The 15,947-nt window shown below is 36.0% G+C and overlaps 1 protein-coding gene across 2 annotated transcripts in view; it reads right to left on the reverse strand.

Moving 5' to 3' along the window:
• RYR2 (ryanodine receptor 2) overlaps positions 1-15,947 on the reverse strand; it is a gene marked incomplete at both ends in the record, with an annotated part of 724,637 nt that overhangs the window by 64,654 nt on the left and 644,036 nt on the right. For both annotated transcript variants that reach the window (XM_079725493.1, XM_079725494.1), the window contains 4 exons: positions 7,835-7,908; positions 8,631-8,707; positions 12,950-13,029; positions 14,299-14,398. In XM_079725493.1, the coding sequence (XP_079581619.1) occupies positions 7,835-7,908; positions 8,631-8,707; positions 12,950-13,029; positions 14,299-14,398 (331 nt within the window). The remainder of the gene's footprint in view (positions 1-7,834; positions 7,909-8,630; positions 8,708-12,949; positions 13,030-14,298; positions 14,399-15,947) is intronic.

The raw sequence follows: 15,947 nt of genomic DNA on the forward strand, positions 1-15,947 counted from the left end.
ATAATAAGTAACAAAATGGAGTAAAATGTAGTTGAAAGTGCTCTTACATTTTAAAAATATTATTTGCAATAGCTGCATGATGGCCAAATGTAGATAGTGTGAAGGGCATTCCTTTGGTTTTATTTTTAATTATAAGGGGCTTATGATTTCTAACACTGTACTAAAGGGAGAGTTATTTCAATACTGTTGTGATGATGAGTTTGTGCTTTGTGCCTCAGTTTTCTCACCTATAAAATGAATGTAGAGCGTACACTGTCTACCTCACTGGCTCTGCACAATCTATATGACCATTTTTTATCAATTGTGGAGAGGTTGATATTATTAGTAGCAGTGGTAATGACACTAGATAAAGATGGGAACAACATGCCTACATGATAAGTATAGTTATGTGAACATAGGTATTAAATGTGTTTATATTTTCAAAAAGCCACCTTAATTTTAATGGACCAAATATTTTCAAAAATATAAGTTTTCACCTGGAATAATATTAGGTAGACCTTATTTGTTCAAGCTACCAATAAAAAGTAATACCTCATTTAGAGATCTAATCAAGTTAACACACTTTTAAAGGCTTTTCTACTCACAATCGGTTTATCCAACTAATAGAAAAGTACACAAGTGTTTAAGTTCAATAAAAACAGTTGTTTTTACTTAGAATTTTTACTTAGAATATCCATCGATATAGCTCAAAGTCTGCAGACTTATCTCCAGACAAAGCTTGATTTAACTGTTAATAATTAATTATCAATAACTGTTCTAAAATTAATGAAATAAATAAAAAGACTAATATATATATATATATAAACAATTGAATTAGCATCAGTAGACTCCAGAAGACTAACATCCCCATCGTTGTAGGGTCAGCATCAAATAATTCCCTGTAGTCTATTGTTAAACAGCTCTCAAGAGCCCCCCATTGCCATAGAGGAAATAATTCTGATTACTTACTAATCTTTAGAGGACTTAAATATTTATTTTGTATATGAAAACACTGAAGGATAAAGGTTAAAAGTATTTTTAAATAGTGAAAAGTCAGGTATTTGATTCCATGTGGGTAGTTTTAATATCATTGCTTAAATGGTCTAAATATGGCTGCTTGAATAATATTACAGCTCAACTAACAGAGAATAAAAAATTTGAAATGGATTTACGATGAACATTTAGTTAGTGACTACGGTGTGCTAGGCATTGTGCTAGATATATTTTCTCATCATTTCATTTCAGGTTTACAAAAATCCTACAAATGAGGTGATACAATCCCATTTTGTGGTTTGGTAAACAACCGAGAAATTAAGTAACCTGACTACTGTCCTACAGCTATTAACAAGTAAAGGACTTGAATTCAGTAAACTTCAGCAAACATTCATAGTCTCCTATATGCTAGGCACCTTGTGAGGTGCTAGGGACAAAAAAGACCAATGGACACAATCCCTAACCTCAAGAAGGTCACAGTCAGGCAATAAGCAGGTAATTTCGATATTGTATGGTCCTTCTGAATCCAGTGTGCCATAGTTTCTACACTTCATAGAGCTCACATCAGTAATCAATCTCTGACTAACAATCATTACACTTACTGTACATTATTTAAATTGTGAACTCCTAACTTGTTTTTCTGAATTTTAGAACCCAAGGAAAACCATATTCTAGACATGTGGCTTTAGAAAAGTCAATTCACCTTTCTGAGTCTTTGTTTCATCATTTTGATATGGAAATTAACAGTCTCCTGACTTCCTGAATTCATAGGGCTGCTGGGAGAATCAAATTGGTCCAAACAAATACAATTGCTTTGAAATATGCAAAACACAGTAGGAATAAATGTGAAGTTTTAATGGCATGCAGTCATTAAAAAAAAACCTTTAGATTTCTAAAATATAGAATACTGGTGGGTTGTGGATATGATAAATCATTCATAATTCCATTAAGTACATGTATTTAATCTAAGGTAACAACCTGACACCAGTGTATAAAATGCACTCCTAGATAATACCAATGACCACTGTGTGTGAAAAAAGTTAGGTGTGACCTATGGAAAACAGAATTAAAGTTATAGGTTAGCTGTGGGGGAAGAAATCTTTTGGTTTCAAACATGATTTGCAGATTGTTTCTCTTATAGCCGTCTTTTTTCTTTCTTTTTTTTTACTGAAGTATAGTTGATTTACAATGTTGTATTAATTTCTGTTGTACAGCAAAGAGACTCAGTTATATATATATATATATACATTCTTTTCTATTATGGTTTATCACAGGGTATTGAATATAGTTCCCTGTGCTCTACAGTAGGACCTTGTTGTTTATCCATCCTATATCTAATATTCAATAGTCTGCATCTTCTTGTAGCCTTCTCTTAGTGCCTTTCAGTTGTCATTACTCTAACTGAAATCCTTGACATCCTTCACCCATTCCATCCACCAGCATCCTAACTGATCTCTGTGCCTTCACATGGGACACCCATCTTACACCCTGTTGCTGACAACAACAGCTATAGGCAATCCAGTTATAACACTCTTCCTGATAAACAGACTGACTCCTGTAACAGTAATTATGGAAAGCATACTCTCAAGAATTCCCTGCGATCTATCGTTAAGCAGAGTTCCCCAGCTGCTGTGAAGGAAATGGTCGTGACCACTATCTTTGGAGAACTCCATGTCTATTTGATACACTAGCATTACTGAGAAAGGAGAGATTTGTGCCTTTTAGTATTAGTAGGTTCTACTGGAAGCATTTTGAACAGTGAATGTAGGAATTTAATTCCAGGTGGATCATCACACAAAACATAAGGTATCACTTAAGTGTTATTTAGTTAATGGCTCTCCAGGGTCTCAGCAAGAAAGTACAAATGCCTGGGAAGAGCAAAGAAGGTCCTTCAGCACCTCTCACAAACTATCTTTCCATCTTCTAGTGGGTTCATTTCTCTTCAACCACACCAGGTTGGTTACTGTCCTCTGGTATGTTTTGTACCTTGAACTTTGCATACGCTGATGCTGATGCCTTCCACTGGAATGCCTTTCTTTGCTTTCCTTATCTACCAGATAAACTTCTATTTCAGGCTATGTGTTATGTCTATGGTGATACTTCCCCATCCCTGGCAAAGTATCAACTCAGTTCTCTCTTACACAGAGGGCATTGTTCTGAAGTTGCTTGTTTACAAGTCTGTCTACACAATACTGGACTCCTATACAACGCCAGTGCCTAGGACAGTGTCTAGCACGTAACAGCCACTCAAATTTAAACGACTGCTTCAAAGTTTAAAAACTGCAAGGATGTTAAAAAACAATCTATTTAGTGCTGTGAACTACAGGCTTTTTCTTGAGGAGAAAGTTTACCCATAGGAACTGCAGAGTAATATAGTGAGAACCCAGATGTTAGCACTGGATTACACCTGGGAAAGTACTCTGAAAATCTGGGGCAGGAGAAAGCCAATAAATAATTAAGCACTAAAAACACTAACGAAAAATGAGGGTAGCCAATATTTTAAGACTGCTTTAATTATCCCTTTCATTAATTAATTAAAAGGAATCCTTTTTTCTTCAACTTCACATAAACGTCATGAGGTCACTATAAATATATCGGCAAGAACCTCAGTGCAACACATGATCAGTTACAGGTGGAAATCTGAGAAGCTTAACTTGTATTAATGTTTTATATAACAGTTTAGAAAATCAAACAATTTCTGAGGAATCAGATCAGCTTCGCAATTTCATCTTGCTTACGAAGTCAAGGATCCCTGCAAAATGATCAAAAATAAAATGCAGTATCTTCGACTGTATTCCAAGAAGACGTTTGAAAGAAGGAAAATTGCACTTTCAAGCTCATCATGAATTACTAATGAGGTTAAATGGTACTGAAGAAAAATTAAATATCCAAGGATGGAATGAAATTTAAAGATTTATATAGGTTTTTGGTTTTGAACTTCACTCTATGTTAAAAGAAAACACATAGGACTAAAAAATATACAGAGAGGACAACACTGAGCATGTGACAAATCTAAACACATTTGCTTAAGAACCTTTTTTTTTAAAAAAAGAAGAAAAACAAGGGGGAGGTCCAGGCTTTTGTAGAAATGGGGGACATTTAGTAAGGTGGGATAGGGCTACAGGACAGTAACAGTGTAGAGAAAGGAATATAAACAATTAGTCTGAGATCCAGATACAGTTGCCCTTCTGTATCTGCAGATACAGAGCTATGACCGTGCTATGCCACTTTATATCAAGGACTTGAGCATCTGTGGATTTTGATATCTGCGGGGGTGGGGGGGAGGAAGGGGAGGGTCCTGGAACCAACCCCTCATGGATATACAGGGGCAGCTGTATACAAAGCTTAAAGGAGCACATATTCCCTAATGGTATTTCAACACCAGATGGGGAATGTCATGTGTAACCATAAAAAGCTTAAAAGTGATATTAAAACTTCAACAGTGGATGCAAAAATCGGCAATAGATGGGTGTCTTTGAAGGGAGACATTACATTAAGGGACCAATAATTCTACCTAAGCCAACATGCTGGACACAAAATAAGCCCCCCAAAGACTACTGAAGGATGGGGGGGAAGGGAGTAGGCATGTGGAATGGGCAAATTAAAGACAGGAAGAATGCCTGCATTTCAGCCTTGACCCTGCCACTTCACTGTGTGACCCTGGACAAGCCATGTTATCTTTCTCTCCCTCACTCTCCTTATTTATAAAATAGGGAAAATACCTCATGGGAAAGTTGTGGGTATGAAAAAGTTCATGTATTCAAGTTATACATTTTCCATGGCAATATAATATATGGTCATTTTATCATCATCGGGAAGAGACTGAGCTTAATAAAGATAATTGGTTAGGATGGAGATTTAGGTCTATCAGATTATTTTCTCAGTCCTGAGCCTATACTGCACAAGCGTCAAGCTTTGAAGCAAGGATATCACTAACAGATTTAGATTTTTCAGCCTTTTCTATGTTTTCCAAGAGGGATGACCAATGTTCTTTCTCCTTCGAGAGTACAAACTTTTCTTAATAGTTGCAGAAGCTTAAAAGAATGGTCACGTAACAGAAATTTTAAAAATATGCCAAAAGATAGAGTCAGTATAGGTGTTCTCAATCTGGGAAATAGTGTACCATTCATTACAGCGAATGAATTGTCACTGCATATTCTCCTAAAAGATATTTTGATGAGGGCAACAGTGTGTATTCAGAAAGCACAACTTAATCTCTGAAGCCCTGTTGACATACTAGGTACTATTCAAAATATCTCATCCCTTCTTTATTACCATCGTATGTCATGTCTTTTAGAGACTACTTTGCAATACCAGTGCCATCTTTGTTATTATCCTAGCTTGAGGAGTAAACATTTGCTACTGTTTCTACAGTTCTTTAAATTCGGTCTCAAGAATGAAAATTTGCTTTTATGGTAGAAGGTTTTTAATGTGTGATATTTTCAAAGAATAGAGGAAAACTCTACAGATCTCTCAATACTTGGAAGGGAAGTGGCAGAGCCTAATGGCTAAGATGAGACTCAGCCATTCACAGCACACACTGGATCGGCACTGATTTTCCCGTGCACCACTTGGTGCAGCCATAAAGCCACAGTATGTCCAAGACAGAAATGCCACAGGGAGACTATTGCACACATTCATTCATTTACACAACAGCTGCAAACACTGGGTCCACCAGAACTTTTTTAAAATGAAAGAACAGAACCAAACAAATCTCAAACCATCATTTAAATGCTTGTTGCCCCTTCAGGTCTAATATGTTAATAACTGCACATCCTCATAGGATGAGAAAAAAAAAAGGAAAGCTTGATACATAAGTTTTAAAAGGAAAAGGATGCATAATGATGGAAAGTAAACAGTCTACTTGTTACAAGGGTCTATAAAAGGAAAAAATGCACAAAAACTGTCACTATCAACACTGTACACAAAGCTAACAACAAATAAAGGAGCAAATGAAGAAAAGGCAGTTCCTTTTTAATAATTACCACGCTCATGAGTGATGACTGAGGAAGGGAGGATAGTACATTGACGGTAGTCGAAAGAAAAGGAAATGGGGAAAAAGAAAGAAGTTGAGAGTTTGTTTTTGCTTTGCTGTTTGTAAGGAAATAAAATAGAACACGTGTTAATCAATTTGGACAATTATTTTTGTGTGCGTTTTTAAAAAGAATAAACTAATCAAACCCATCTCATATTGAGAGACAGAACTAATTCTCACATTAGGATGGTCACTCTCATCAAGTTATTTCTGATTTGGGACTCACAAATGTTATTCTCATCTATATCTGGTTGACAAAGCCTAGGAGGCCCAGTAAAATAATTCTGTGTGGTCACTATTTCTTTGTGGGAAGCTGATGTAAAGAGTGATTCAGAATAATTAATGGAATTGTGTTCAGAGCCTCTGGTACGTTAGCTAGAAACTGCAGGGGAAAATGAAATTGATTTCTAATTCCATGACAGGGAAGTCAGACTTTGGATAGAGAACTGACTCATTTTTAGGCACTTTCCAGCTGGAAAATGCCCAGGACTTCTGTGAGACATTAGAGGCATGAGGTTAATGGGACCTGGGATTTGTCATGGCTCTGAGTTCTCCAGATGGGCCCCTCAAGGCCAGGTGTTGTTAACTGTCAACACAAAGGTTAGTAATGAAGACATCTGGCTTGATCTCCATTTTCAAAAAACCTAAGTAAGTTCAGAATTCTGCTGGTGATTTTTCTTGAAGGTAGCTAACCCAATTAAATAACCGTGTGACGAATACTTGATTACTGAACCTATACATTCAAAAGCCAAGCAGAAAATAAAATTACACAGGTGATATACACAGAAGCAGCAGCGTTAGCATATGTATAAATGATAATCTTTAAAATACCGGAAGAAAAATGCAGCTAATTTTTTTCCTATTGTGAGAACAAAAATATACAGAGATAATTAGAGAGATTAGTTAATTCTAAAATATTTCAGAAAGGCAAGCAGACTACAAATGGCAGAGGGGAGAAAATTTATTTTTTGCAATAAGATTAGTTTTATAGAAGACCCAATGTTCCAAAACTAATACATTGATAAGATGACAACTCCAAACCAGACCAAACAAAAACAGATAAACACACAGGGCCTTACTCAAACTAAATTTAAAAATCAAACACAAAAGAATAAAAACAAATCAAAACCAAAAATAGTGAAGATACTTTCTTCTTAATAAATACCAAAACGAATGTGCAACAATAGTTATTTCTGCTTTAAATGCACTGTGTGCTAAATTTTCTAGTTCATGCATCTATGTATAGAGAGAAAAGCTCTAAGATTAGGTGAGTCATTATTTTCATGCACATGTAAATTAAGTGATCAGAGTTATTTAAACACAAAAATTACTCTTTATTTCATTAAACAATTTGGACTTGCAAAGACATGGATATATGAGATAGAAGGATAATTGCGCTAAAAGGGAGGAGATAGTAAGACTAGTGGTGGATTGAAGGATCTGAAAGCATCACTATCCTAAGGAGGTAGAAGAATTTGAAAGCCTAACAGTTTGCTAAAGTGGCCAAAGAAATTCAAACATTTTCTAATGTGGCTCATCCATGTGCTTTAGAATTTTATAGATAATTCTCTAATAAGGGATATTTATTTACTACCCAACTAGGGGAAAGGCCACTGACAGTAGATCTGGAATAAAAAAGGAGTCAATGACCAACATGGAAGATTGGGGTTTTGGGTGTGACCTGCATGGGTGTCTAACTATGAACTTTTAAATGAGTCACATAAGCATTGTGTCTATTTAAAGATAACCTGTATCTCTCTGTATTGCAAAGGTAATTTCAGGGAATAAGTGGGGACACGTGACGCTTTTAATTTAAGTGATCAATACCTGATCCTTCCTCGGTCACCATCCCAAGTCCTTCAGCTTTGTTTTGTCGCTCAAATGCGTTTAGGTCAAGGACACTGCAATAACAGGGAGGAAAACATTTAGAGGCCTAACAGAACATTTTCCTTCTTCAGGAGAGCAAATGTCTAAAAACCGTGTATCGTGAAACGTGAACCAAATGCTATCAGATACTGAAAACATACACTGACTCAATGCCTACCAACCATATTTTCCTCGTAGCAGACTAGTTTCTCTCCAGGGTCCACACTGAAATGATCTATGTGAAAGTCAAGCATATGGCATTGATGGGTTTCAACTTTGGGAGAACATTACAAAGTTAGCAGACATACTGAAATATAATTAGAATGATCATGTTTTTCCAGTTGGAATAATAACATTAAGTATGTGGCAGGTTCCTTAGTCATTCATTTAGGGCAGATGAGAAGTGGTCTAATGGCTCCCAGATAAAATGAAAAAGAATTTTGTTTTTTGTCTTTTAAAAATCATACACTACTCATTTCCAAGTAAGCAGAATACACATTAATTCTCCAAGGTTCCTATTTAAGCACAGGGTAGACTATTTTAAGACATTATTAACGTGGAACAATTAGTAATGAAAACATTACTAACACCTAACAGCAAGATAGAGCATAAGACACTTGCACACTTTGGTCTCACTTAAAAGTGTGTTTAATCATTAAAAATTCTTCTGTGTATAAGTGCTTTCAGTAATGTAAAACAAGTACTTTAAAAGGTACAACCACTGAGTGGAAGCAAAGCAAGAAAAGCATGTGCTTACCTGCATGACTGCATCAGGCCAGCAAGGCTCTGAAAGAAGCCCACATCCTTTTTCTCCTTGAGGTAGTCAAGCATTTTCTACAGTAGACAGATAAACCACATGGTCACTGAACACAAATCTCGTTTTTTGTTAAATAAGAAACAATAAAAACATCCTTTGATTCTGAAATAAAGATAAAAAATATCCAGTGCATACAAACATGACGAACGTCACCTTGACCACAAAATAGTGATAAGCATGTCACAGCAAGAGACTTGCACATTTCTAAGTGCAGCAGGACATACACATGGCTTGGAACAAGGGAGGTGCTTTACAAAACACCACAGGCAGCATAAATATCAGGGGGAAATAATACTATTAATTCTCTTCATGTCACTCTGTAAGTATCTGGAGATTCAGATACTTAGTTCAAGTTTACCGGGAAGAAGGCCCACCTGTATGCTATTCACAGATTTCATTACAAAAGTGAGTTCCTTAAACAGCATGCCAATCCGAGAGCTCTGATTACCATATGCTAATGTTACAGACAGAAATTCAGTTTCCATTACCATGGTCTCTAGACCCAAGGACTGGTGGGAATCATGTGACTATGAATTTTTCTCCTCTTTTCTCTGAATGATGTCCAGATTCTGTGGTCAACATTTTGGTTAAACATAAATGTAAAAAATGCTAAAGCAATGCATGGCTTCTACTTGTTAGTATGTTGTTACATGCCATGATGAAACAGCTGCTTTGAATGTAGATACAGTGTGCTGGAGGTTTCAAATAAGAAGTACTATTTGCAGGGCAGGAATAGAGAGGAAGACGTAGAGAACGGACATGTGGACACAGGGCGGGGCGGGAGGAAGAACTGGGAGATTGGGATTGATGTACGAGCACTGCCATGTGTAAAATGGATAGCTGGTGGGAACCTGCTGGATAGCGCCGGGAGCTCAGCTCGGTGCTCTGTGGTGACCTAGGGGGTGGGACGGGGGGTGGGGAGGTCCAAGAGGGAGGGGATGTATGTATACATACAGTTGATTCGTTTCATTGTACAGCAGAAACTAACAAAACATTGTAAAGCAACTATACCCCAATTAAAAAAAAAAAGTACATACAAGATGATAAGATGACAGAGGTACACCAAAGGTTTTAAGAAAATAAAGATACTGCTCTTCTTTGAATCTTGAATAGAAGGAATTAATTCCTATTATCAGAGCTATCTAGATAGGGCTCAGCTAAGCAGTCAAAATATTGGTAGTACTCTTTTTCCAGAAATCAGAGTTAAAGGTAATATAAAACTAAATATGTGAAGGCTGTATACACATACACAGTGTATATATATTTGTGTGTGTGTGTGTGTGTATATACACACATATATGCATATACCTACACATGCACAGATACACACAGACACACAAAAACGTACAGCCATTTTGGGGTGTGTGTGTGATAACTCATTGGTCTAATAAAACATGAAGCACTTATTAATCACTGGTCTTTTAAAACAAAATGAATATGGGTTACAGGGTCAAAGGGGAGTGGTGGAATATATATCTGAAGGTATAAAGAAAAAAGAAAAGATCTGTACAGACGAAGAGTACATTTATTACATGGTCTCTCAAGGTTCCTTTTGGCTCCATGGATTTCTGAATATATATACTATACAATTAAGGTCTTTTGAAGCAATACATAAGTCAAGGGAAATTATTTATTTATAAGTATTGTGGCGAGATTAGGTTGGTTTTCTTTATTTTTCCTTTTTTAAAAAAAGTCATGTAGTCATTTACTATGGAAATCAAAAAAGAAAATCTGTAAATTGGATGGGAGAAAATTCCCTTTATTTTTACTAACTTCTAACTGAAATTTAGCATTCCTTTCAACCAGTAATCTAAGCAACAAACACTAAGAGGATTAGTAGTAGCTACGATTTTGTCACCAATAAAGATTTCAGGTATTTTCATATCACATTACAGCTGTTGTAGCTATTTAAAAATATTTAGACACGTCTTTTCTTCTCAATAATTATTAGACCAAGTACTAGATCTTTTATTTAATGAGTTCATAAAGAAACATATTACTTTATCGAAAACCTATTTTATAATATTTTGACTACCACAATTCAATATACTTGGTTTCCTTTGTCAATCTGTGTAATTTTAATTTGTGCACTTATAAACATTACACCGAGAGGAGGCCAGAGATTTCAACGAACTGTCAGAGGCAATAAAAAGCTAAGAACCCTCACTTAGGTTATGTCTATGTTCTCTTCCAGTACTAACATGTAATGATTATATTTACAGAAAAAATATACAATTTGAGAACAATGTAAAGATGAATTTTTCAGCTCTTCTGAGTTACTGCTTCACCTAGTCCAAAACTTTACTAACCCAAAAGAAACCTTCAAATTTTCTCTGCTTTTCTTTTCTTAGACTCAAAGGTTTCTAGGAGCCTATTCCTAGCTTTGTGCCACTCTAGTGATTCTGAGGTTCACAGCAACTTGAAGTCAAACATTCTAAAGTTCTCATTTGCCTTCCTTTCCTTCAATGAGGATAGCCCTTTACCTGCCTGATTAAAACTTACCCAAGAAAGAAACAGTTACTAGTTCCCTGTTCAACCGTTCTTTCTCATACGGAAGCCAAGATACAAAAATAAGAGAGACATTATAGTTTTAGAATAACACAATCTGATGCTTATATTATGTTGTGCTTTGTTGTTCTTCAATGAGCATAAGAATTTTTTCTGAGCTCAGAGCCACACTGTTGGCCGTGTGAATGCTGTCCCCAGAGGTAGGCAGTACACACCTGTGACAGTCTTTTTTTAAGTCACTCAAATACTCTTTTTTTCTTTAGTGAAGTATAGTTGCTTTACAATGTTGTGTTAATTTCTGCTATACAGCAAAGAGACTCAGTATATATATATATATATATATATATATATATATATGTGTGTGTGTATATATATATATATATTCTTTTTTCATATTCTTTTCCATTATCACAGGATATTGAATATAGTTCCCTGTGCTGTACAGTAGGACCTTGTTGCTTATCCATCTATATATAATAATTTGCATCTGCTAATCCCAAACTCCCAGTCCTTCCCTTCCTCCCCCACCCCTTCCCCCTTGGCAACCACAAGTCTATTCTCCATGTCTATGAGTCTGTTTCTGTTTCATAGATAGGTTCATTTGTGTAGTATTTTAGATTCCAAATATAAGTGATACCATATGGCATTTGTCTTTCTCCTTCTGACTTACTTCCCTTAGTATAATAATCTCTAAGTCCATCCATGTTGCTGCAAATGGCATTATTTCATTCTTTTTTATGGCTGAGTAATATTCCATTTTATATATGAGCCATATCTTCATTATCCATTCATCTGTTGACTGACATTTAGGTTGCTTCCATGTCTTGGCTATTGTGAATAGTGGTGCTATGAACACAGGGATGCATGTATCTTTTTGAATTATAGTTTTGTCTGGGTATACACCCCTGGAGTGGGACTGCTGGGTCATAGGGTAGTTCTATTTTTAGTTTTCTGAGGAACCTCCATTCTGTTCTCCATAGTGGTTATGCCAACTTACATTCCCACCAAGAGTATAGGAGGGTTCCCTTTTCTCCACACCCTCTCCAGCATTTGTGATTTGTAGTAAGTCACTCAAATACTCTTATTCTAACAAACTCAACAGACCTTGGCCTTCAGTTGGATATGGAGATTGCATCCTTTGTCATAACTGGTTGAAGTTATCAAAATCCCAGTCCAGATAATATCTAACTTTTAAACAGAACATCATTACAAAACTTGGTTGGGAAGTGATTTTCTCATATCTTAGGAGAATAGAAAGAATTACAACTAGAAAAATTCTTAACAGTGCATTCTGTTTACATGTTAACCTAGGAGCCAGCTTTGCACCAAATATACAACAAAATCTTAAGAGTCAATTTTTAGGAGATATAACACTATAAAACATGTTACCAAACTAGGCTCCCCAGGTAAGGGTATTTATTTTTCACTATTAAAACAAACCAGCTGCTTTATGCCAACTTATTCACATGAAATGCAGCACTGCAAATGATGACACCATATGACATGACTTCAGACTTCTAAGCAGCGTTATTATTTATTGTGCTACCTAGAAGCGGTGTTTATTGTCCTACCTGGGAGATATTTGGATACTGGGACAAGATGACCATAAAATAAAGGCATACTTTACATAGAAAATGAAAACAAAAAAGTACAACTAATAGTTCTTTTAGGATGACTAAAATAGTTCAACAGGATGACTATACGGTCCATCTCTTCGAAAAGCACATTATGTGAAAGGCTCAATGACACACCTGCTGTACTGTAGAGTTCCCGCCATTTAAGATAGCAATTCCAAGTTTCAAAGTAGCAGCCACCATGGGTCCCATTTCACCTTAAAAATACAAAACATTGTGATCCTTATATCACTTCACCTGCTACATTAACCAATTCTATCTCAAAATGTGCACTTTTAAAGTCATTATTCACCTCCTACAAACCTATGTCATGGTGGAGAGGGATAGACTGACTCATATAACAACAACAACAAAAAATTAAAAGAGTCATAATGCATATTTTGCCATCAATGTTTTTACTAAGTTCTGTGTAATATGTCTATGATTGAAACTATATGAGAACACAGAAAAAACAAACAGGAAGAAACAACTGATTTTGAAATACTGACACCTAAAATTATTAAAATTCAAAACAAATCATGTGTATTAAAATAATATTGAAAGGAATATGAGCTACTTAAAATATTCTCCCTCCTCCCTCAAGACAGTATGTTTGAACAACTTTTATAATCTCCATTTCATCACTTTTATCTTAATATGCTTATAGCCTTGCTTTATTAGGATGACTAGCCACAATTTTAAGTTATTTGAATAATAATAACAAAATTTTAAATCCAACCAGTTGTCTAAATTTAGCATATTATGTTTTATTTTTACTTTAGTCGCCTCCACTTATCTTAGAAATGAAATAATCCCTATATTTGGAGAGGGGTGCTTAATGACCACCATTACTTTTCCATTCCATTAAAATTACAGTAACTAGTTTTCACAGAGAAGGTATTACCAATGTAAGAAAAATCAGCTTGCACTGGCTGGCTACTGAAAAATGCAAACCGTACTTGAATTACTAAAAATGACTCACTTAAAAAATCTAAACATTTATATCAAAGGCCCCGAGGGCCGAGTCCAGCTTGGCACCTGTTTTTGTAAATAAAGTTTTATTGGAACATGGCCACACCATTTATTCACGTATTGTCTCTAGCTACTTTCATGCCACTCTGGCGGAGTTGAAGAGATGCCACAGAGGCCCCAATGGCTCACAAAGCCGAAAATATTTACTATCTGGCCTCTATCAGAAAACATTTGCCCACCTCTGATTCACATAATCAGTTTGTTAGAGTTGTGTCCCAATATAATTTCCAAAACTTAATGAACAGAAATAAAAAATCTTTTAGTAAGATTCTGATTAAAAAGGAAAAATCAACATTGAACTTGGTAAGAGAGGTGGCATTTGTGGTCACCTGACCTAGTCATGAACAAGAAATTCAGGGACGAAATAAATCAGTAGATTTTAAGTAAGGGCGCTCCTAGGAGTAAAGGGGAAATCTACAGAATTGGTTCTTCTGAGGTAGAGCCAAGAGCCTCACCTTTGCTGGCACTGATGGTCTGCAGCACCATCTCAGCTGCACCGCGGTCGTGGAGCCTGGCTTGTTGGTACAGAAGCTTTTGCTTTTCCATTTCTTTTTCCTGAACACAAATCCCAACCATTTATGTTGCAGATATCACTAAGCAGAGCAGCTTTCTATAAACCATATTTTCAGTAATCTCTTCATGTATGGGCTCTATGACAACATTATGGACCATTTCAACACCAACAATGTTATCCAACAGATGTTAACATAGTCAACTCTTGGTTTTTCCCTTTATATTTCTTGTGATAGACTTTTGGTACTGATTTATCAGGATGAATTTTCTCAATTGTAATGACTGGATTAGTCCAAAGCCTGTATCATACTTTTGAAGTACTGTACTTCATCATTGAAACTTGCACTTTCTGAATGATACATTCGTGCATCAGTTTGTCACGTGTTTAATCATCTCCCAGGTCATGGTCATAACTTGATACTGCTCAGCAAATGGCTCGAGTTGTAAGTTATCACTGAATGACAGAAAAACATTAACTGAGGACGTGTTGGAGTTTAAGCAAAATTGAAAGCTGATATGGATAAAAAGGTAGGCTTCAACTAAGTAGTGGACATATGATAACAGATCTCCCCAGTCCCCTCCCAAAGAATAAAAGAAGCAATGTGCCTTTATATTTTGTATTCTCTGGTGGTAACAAACGATTCTGCATGGTACGGCTAGAGCAATGGCTAGAGTTTGTTCTTTTCCACTTAAACTACCACTGAAAACATACAGAAGGAAATCAAAATAAAATATAAAGGCACAGCAAGTTCAAGACTGGTAGGATCATTCACTTGAGCTATCCAGTTCGCTGGAGAATTGAGACGGAACCAAGCAGTATAAGTTGCAGAATGAAAGTTGCATAGAGCACTATGACAGCGCGTCCATCAAATGGCGTGGTAGGGAAGCTTAGTCAATGGGACATGAAACAGTCAATTAGTATCATGTCCATAAACACAACGGCCAAAACATATATGACCTAAGAGCAGAAAGAGCTGCAGCAGAGGTAGCCAGAGTGACAGCTTTGCTGCCATAAACTTTCCATCCAAAGTACGGAAAATAGACACTGGAAGATGGAAGAGGTTTAAAAAATGAAGGCTTGCTAGTTACAGAATATGAAAAAGAACATAAACTAAAAGGAGGGGGTAAAAGAAATGGGCTCAAACAAATGAAAAAAGAAACCTTTAAATCAAAAGCAACCAACACAGACATTTATGCTGTTACCAGAGAGTTCTCGCCGAGGCTGGCAAATTTGTCTCTTAAATCTTTGATAATATCGTGCTGCGAAAACAAAATTGATCAGGGTTTTTTTTCACACTATAGTTAGAGCTCCTGTGGTTAAATTTTTATTTTTTCTTAAATTATGTGATAGGCCTAAATGGAAGCAGAAAAAAGAAAAGAAAAAAAAAAAAGGCAGCTTTGCTTTATATGTAGCCATGCTAACATCTAAAAGGTTTGCCTTCATGTTTAAACCTCTTCCTGTGAAGTCAAAAACAAAACGAAAACAAAAGCACACAGACACACAAAACTATATTGTCATTACAACAGAGTTTCAGAAAAACTGAAAGAAGACCCTTTCGTCTGCTCTTCAGGTGCTGTTTAAAATTAGTGA

This window comes from Hyperoodon ampullatus (genome assembly GCF_949752795.1).
Source record: "Hyperoodon ampullatus genome assembly, chromosome: 1".
Taxonomy (NCBI): domain Eukaryota; kingdom Metazoa; phylum Chordata; class Mammalia; order Artiodactyla; family Ziphiidae; genus Hyperoodon; species Hyperoodon ampullatus.